General features: G+C 42.9%; 1 protein-coding gene across 1 annotated transcript; it reads right to left on the minus strand.

Moving 5' to 3' along the window:
- Positions 1-1057: 1057 nt before the first annotated feature.
- Positions 1058-7057, minus strand: LOC145442451 (uncharacterized). The gene is made up of 2 exons (XM_080320355.1): positions 1804-7057; positions 1058-1676 (listed from the first exon to the last, which is right to left on the minus strand). Exons 1-2 carry the CDS (start codon positions 2209-2211, stop codon positions 1668-1670), a joined length of 417 nt encoding a protein of 138 aa, XP_080176481.1. The 5' UTR covers positions 2212-7057; the 3' UTR covers positions 1058-1667.
- Positions 7058-7304: the final 247 nt, after the last annotated feature.

Here is a 7304-nt window from a genome sequence, read left to right on the forward strand (position 1 = left end):
CACAACTCAAAAGATCGCCCACACTCAAGGTCGTTTTTTTTTGTGAGGGAGAGGGCAAATTTTCTATGAGTTTAGGGGAGCTCCCCGTGGGGACACCTCATGGGACCGTACATCTTTCCATGCGCAATTTCATCACTACCCATTATACATGCGATTCTTAGACGCACACATAGCCTACACCCTATGGAAGCTTCCAGTTCCAAGTATAGCTTGTATTATAGGAGATCGATTGACGGACGAGCCCAAATCGCTGACATTAAGTGATGAGAAATCAGTGTGAATTTCGGGCCTAGTCGCGCGGAGCGCAAAATTGTTTTGAATAAATGAATGAATTTGATCAATAATATCGGTGCATGTATATGAGCAAGTGGTGTCCATTTTGAATAATTACTTAGTTGAAGCAGGGTTATTTCGTAACCTCTGGTAAAGATTGACGCTACTATAAACATTGGAATCGCTGATACATATCAGACCAAATTTAAAAAAATCCTTGGATCAAACTCGTGCGATTTCAAATTAGCACTTTTTAACAACGGGAGGAGGCGATATTTTCCTGTGCAAGTCGTATTCATGTCTTCGTCTGTCCCGGAACGGAAATTGCCGAAACTAATAGTCCCCCCATACTGAACTGAAACCCCTAGACTCAATCAACCCAACGACCTCGGGCTATTCAAGTGTATCTACTGGTACTGTTGTATTCTCATAATTGAGAATGCAGCTAAACTGAATTATGATTATTTTCGAAATTTTTTTTTTCGGTAAACCGATAAAATCAAGACTTATGGACGCTGAATCGCGCGAAGCGCGAAAAAAAAGTTTCAGGTTGCATTCATCTGCCCCAAAATACTCCAATATTTGTTGATTTTACGAAAATTTTTCAAAAGTTTTTTGGGGGGCGATCGCCCCTTTCGCCCCTCCCTGGCTACGCCAATGCCCTAAACCCCCGCAATTGGGAGGATCGAGCTCGAATGAATCGACATAAGTGATAGAGGTTGTTTTTTGGAGATTTATGTAATTTTTCTTCAAATGTTTTTTGCGCTTCGCACGAATTAATGGGTAACCTCGACCCAAGAAAAAAAGTAGCGGAACTGGTGCACTATACACCAACATTACCCGTTCATGGTAATCACCTTATTGACTCAATCTTTTCACACGTCAACCTTTTTCTTTTATTGCTCTCTCGAATTGATATTTCATTACTCAACAGATTTCTAGTTGCGAGGTTTCAGTTTTTTCCGTTTACGCCCATTACGTAAAATAATTCACTTGATACCTATTATAAACGATGCACTGCCATTCATTTATGCTTCGTTACATAGCTATCTTACCATGACTCACAGTTTTTTTCCTTTAACGCCCATTACGTGAAACACGGAGTGCTTGGGACTCATCATAAACGATGCGCCAAAGGATTTGTTTTATACGCATGATACCTATCACCATTTTTCTTAACGATTTACCAAAATTATAACGTTACACTTCATTACTTCCCTATAACAATCTATGAAAATCCCGTATTTACATCTAAATCTTAAACACCCATTCTTACCTTCAGATTTAGTCATTCTCCGTTGTGTTCCGTATTACTCTTATCGCCATCTATTGACTTGTTCCGTTTCGTCTCCTCGTGTTCCTCATACGACTTAAGGTTCTACGTCGACGACACCTTATACAACCTACCCATAACACAATCACCAGAGCTATCAACCCGGTTACCATCATTATCACAGCAACCGGTTTCAGTGTAGGTATCAGTTTCGCACCTTCCATAATCATCCTATCGATCAAGTTTAATCCACTTACCTTATATCCACCTTCCATCATCACCAGTTCGTGCAGCCATCGAGTATAGTTGTGGTCAACGAAATCTGTGGTTGTCTTCCCCACGGTGGTTCTTGATATTCGGGAATACTCAGGAGCGGGTGTTCCCAAACTTCGGGTTTTCTGCCCGGGCTGCGGCGATGTGTTAGCCATCGTTGACTCAAAGGTAATATTCATTAGTTCGACACTCTTCGAGGACGAGTCGTCTTTGTCGTCTCCTGTTGAATACAAAACAGTTGTTTCGGTACTTACCTTGCGGTTGTGGTCTGGGTTTTGGTAGTCCGTTCCGATGTCGGTCCTGCCGTCTTCCGTGGAGTTCTGCAGAGCCTTCGCAGTGGTGACCGGATGCACTCGCGTCGTTGTTGGTGTTTCACCAATGATTTTCTTCATTCCGTAGGTTTGGTTTCACGCGCGAAGAGTTTGCAACTGTTGCTTCCCATAAGTCGCATCAGTTGGTTTGACAGTTTTATACTCCCCCTTTTTGTTAGCCATCGATTTCGATCGTCTTCCTTGCACCAGCCTCGCTTTCATCCGCCATTGTTTTGTTAGGGGAGGCAGATGTTTCAGCGCTGTAGTGCTTGGATCATAGTCTTTCGCCGCTGGAGTTACCCACGTCGGACTGTAGTAAGCGATCATGTACACTTCTTGGGATGGGGGTTTACCTCTGACGTCCGTCTTGCTACTATCGAAAGCGACACGCCTTGTCTTGTAGTCTTTCATTTATTTTCTCATGAACAACAAAAATAGCCAATTTTCATTCGGCAAAACCTTGTTCAATAATACCAAAATAAGGTATTATATCTATTGCTTCCTTTAGTGCCTTCGCCTGACCCTCCCGCGTCGGGTTATAAGGGCCAGAAACGAAAGGCTTAGTCGATGGGTCCTTACGTCCGATGTCGCATTGGTATTTCATGGATTGGGGGGCGCTGAGTTGGCCCCGCAGGCTATCAAGTTCGGAAGCAAATGGATCATAAACGGCTGTCAAGACTCCTTCAGGAATGGCGATTTTTTCTAGGCCAGTCAAAAGTCAGGAGGTTTGTATGACAGTTTCGCCAGTGCTACCGATTGTGCACAGAGACTTTCGAGTTCCGTCTTCACGCTGGGACTGGTGTCTTGTTGTAAGGTTACATAGTAATTGGGCCAGTTATTGGCCCAATGCGAATCTCGTTATGAACGGGGTTTTGGTGTTGGTGGAGAGAAGGGCGAGGTTCTTCGTTGTCAGCGGGGATTCCCAACCTATTCAATCTGACCTCTGATCTCGGCGTGTGCCCACGCCTACCGTCACGCCGGCGGATTCAGTCGCCGCCGGGGGCCCGTTTCTGGGGAGACGTGCATCTTAAAATCCCCAGACTCCTTGCCGGTCATGACCGGACATGTGTCCGGTTAGCCGGTAACAGCTGCTTTGTTTGGGAAATTACTCATAACTGTGGCTGTCGTCATGCATCTATGGGCCGAATTGTTACAGTTATTCGGACAAGTGCATCCACGAGAGCTTTCAGGACCAGTTTTCTCGTGCAGGTCCTTATTTACGTCAGCCGGGATTCCGCGCTCGACGTCTTCATTATTGGTGCCGTCAGGGATTCCTGACTCGACACATCTTTAGTTAGTGCCAGCAGTGCTAACTGACCCGACACTTTCTCGACTAGTGCCAGCAGGGGCTACCTGACCCAACACTAGGGATTTCCCATATTTTTTTGACCTTTTGGGAAAGAAGGTAAGACAGTTGCCGTCGTAAGATCGGCGTATTTATGATTGGTGCCAGCAGGGATTCCTAACTCGACACATTTCGCGCCAGTGGTGATTACCATCTCGACACTTGCGCCAGCGGCAACGGCCTGCGGCGACACAGACAACGTGCCGGCTCGACGCTTATCTGGTTTGCAGCTTCCATCAACCCATCATCGGTTACAGTGTCGCGAAGACTGCTTCCGACTTTGGTTCCGTCCCGTTGATCACACGAGATCCCGTCATGAAGCGTTACTAAAGACAACCCTTCGTTTGCATTAGGCGGAGATTCAAATTCAGTCGCTATGTTTGGTAATTGTTGTACATGATCAATCCATTTTAGACCTACAATATTGAGAGGTCTCCTTCCTCGATCGCAAATGGAGCCGATAGTCCGTCGAAATTGATTATTACTAAGGAGTCAACGTGGGAGGAGTCACCTATATCACGTAGTTTCATGTCTATAGGTTGTCGCTCCTCCCAGCTTGGCGGGTATTAGGTTTCTACGACGTTTTTCAATTTGAGGACGCTTCCCGTGTCGGCGCAGAAAACCCCAGTTGTGATCCTTCGACGATCTTTTCTTTTCATAGATTGGCGTTCGCAGATAGTAAGGAGGTAATCGATGTGTTCGTCTTCAGACTCTCCCCCGTCCACTGAAATTGCCAAGAAATGACGCTGAGCCCCAGAAGACCAGTTGGTGCCTCCATTTGATTATAGTGTAGCTTCATGGCGCTTGCCATGCAAGTGTTCCACACTTGGTTCGATTTACTTCACAGAGCTCAACCCCATCTCCTGGCTTTTCCACATTTTTCCACACCCCTTATACAACCCGGTTTTGTCGACGTTGATTGAAGCATTGGTTGTAGATTGATCGAACGAAGCAGTGACCTTGGAAGGTCCAGCGGCTCAAACTATTCATACAATAGACAAGCCCCTTGGCTTAACACAACCAACATACTCCAATAATTATCATGCAGGCAGCAATGAAGTATCTATGCCAAACTCGGTTAAGTTAGCACACGGAACATACTTCAATCACAACACGAGTCAAGATTTAACCTATTCATATTCATGCACGATTAATAACAGTTCAATACTCTAAGGTGTGTTTACACCATAAATGTGACGGTATTTCCTGCCGACAATATACATGCATATAATATACAAGAAATATGCCAATCGATGCCACAAAAAAACAATACCACACAGAGTTCAAGTTGACCAATTTGCCGACCACCTTGTTTATAAGAGTTCCCCAGTCTTCCAGATGAAGATATCAAACTGCAATTAGTCCAGGAACTGACCCCTTGTTTGAGTCGTTACTACTTAGGATCATCAAGTACTTGCGTGTCGATTCGGAGATCGGGCATTCCAAGTCCAACAGAACGCTGGGTTTGTTGAGGGTTAGTCGTAACGATATTCCGAATGCAATACCTCTATGTTCTTGGCTCTTTGTATCTTTAGCTCATCGGCTTTATGGAGCGATTCCAGCAAATTTCATCGAGATTCTCCATCTCTGTATACTTTGCGATTTCGGTTAGCAGTCGCTCCCATTTCATCGCACTGCTTTATTTCTGTATACTTTGCAACTGCGGCAAGCAGCCGACCCAATCAATAGCATGTCAAGATTTTTTAGAGGGACATCGGAACATCACCCTTCAATCTCAAAATACGTCAAACCCTTCCACAATGCCTCCGTCAATGTCCGGTTTTCTGGATATAGTCTGCTACTGGATGCTTCGTTTGGGGCTCTGTTTCAGACTGGCGGATTTACTTGGCATAGAGTCACAAGTTCGCCGAAACTAGCGGACGCACCGATGTCGTCTTTATATGCAATAATTGGATACTACAACTGAGTGTACAATTCATGTGGACATCATACATGGCATAGATATGCATACATATATCAGTCATACTTCGGCTCACTGTAAAAGCTCGCATACATGAAAAAATGGTGGCGCCATTTTTGGTTAAGCAAACTGATGGTATAGCTAACACTTAACATGCATACGACACAGTCCCAGATAAGCACAAAATGATACCATCTCACTTATAATAGTCATATGTGAACCAATATCCTAATTGTAATCATGCTATATTCCTTAATTTCCAGTATTGGTGTGCTTAAGCTTTTTTATTCATTCGTATATATCGTGCTTCATAGGCAATAGACTAGGCTTATCGCGAATTTCGAACTCACATATGCTCCAATGCCTTACCCCGAGAGGTCTTTAAATACCCATGTTTCTATTGTCCTATGGTCCATTACACATCAAATTTTCAAACTTTTGTCCCGTTGGGGTGAAGGGTCCTGACACTAGTATAGGGGCGGGGTCTGTTATGACGCCTTATTAATACCTACAGTTGCAGTACTCGCTATTAAATTACTGCAGTAACAACCAACTATTCTCATATTAAATGTTCATAACTTATACCTATATTTAAGACATGTTAGCGTCATCTTAAAGCAATATGATGGTAAATGTCAAAGATTAGGTAAATGCAGTACTTGAACAATATAAGAAAGATAGGCGTCACGTTGCAATAATACGTCATAGTAAACCCTCCCATGAAAATACCCTTTTGCAGATTGATTTTTGCCAATACAGTAAACTTCATAGTTCATACTCGTCATGATTGCAATACGACAAAATGGCGCTCGTCAGGCGCATTCACTTCGTAAAGTGAATACGCGGACAAAGCGGGTTTTAGGCTAGTGTCATATTCCATCATCGACACATCAGTTTCGAAAAACGAATGTGTGGATAAGTTCAACCAGGGGTTACTTTTCTAAGGTCTTTATATTAGCAGTACTGGCCTGAAGTATTCCTAATGTTATAGGCCTAGTAATTCCGGTTGTATAATATTTCTGTATTAATCCTAGTTAGTGACCAAGGTATCGATGTTTATTAATCACAATAGTAGCCCTAAACTTTTGGAATATTAATCGATCTTCTCCAAGGTCTAGCACCAAAGGTATCGAATTAGCAATTTGAAATCCGCTGATATTGTTGTTTGCGATTTGTGATGTTTGCGATAGATAGCCGGCAACTATACTGGCGCTTCAGCGCTAGGTCGTAAAATCAACACAAGGCCCCGATATACATCACAACACAAAACGGACACAGTAGCCAACGAACTGGCTCGCTGCTCCGTGACCATTTACAGCGTCTCCACATGGGCATTGATGTCCTGATCAGAATGGTATTGAGTGTATTGACCTTGCCGAAATAGTAGCGCTTGTGACGTTCAGATATAGGTAAATATATTTTCATTTCGAGTCATACCCAGACAACTTTAGAAAATTTTCAGCTTTTCCGAATTTGGTGAGATTTAGAGCTACACAGCTTTTCCAAATTATGTTAAAATTAGAATTAGAGCTACGCAGCTTTTTCAAATTATGTTAAAATTAGAATTAGAGCTACGCAGCTTTTTCAAATTATGTTAAAATTAGAATTAGAGCTACGCAGCTTTTTCAAATTATGTTAAAATTAGAATTAGAGCTACGCAGCTTTTTCAAATTATGTCAAAATTAGAATTAGAGCTACGCAGCTTTTTCAAATTATGTTAAAATTAGAATTAGAGCTACGCAGCTTTTTCAAATTATGTTAGAATTATATTACTGGCATTTCGCTCTAATTCCGTGAGATTAGACGACTAGAATTATTTAGTTGTCCAAGCCTGGTTCGAGTCGCCTGCTTGCAGTACCAATAATAAATCCAATTTGACTTTGTCCTTGTTATTACTTAATGCGACAA

The sequence above is a fragment of the Botryllus schlosseri genome, chromosome 7 (assembly GCF_051294905.1).
Source record: "Botryllus schlosseri isolate E-star chromosome 7, Bs_hap1, whole genome shotgun sequence".
Classification (NCBI taxonomy): Eukaryota; Metazoa; Chordata; class Ascidiacea; order Stolidobranchia; family Styelidae; genus Botryllus; species Botryllus schlosseri.

Bases quoted from the DNA above. Each gene is read 5' to 3' on its own strand.
- LOC145442451 (XM_080320355.1), bottom strand. From the start codon at position 2,211: ATGAAGAAAATCATTGGTGAAACACCAACAACGACGCGAGTGCATCCG.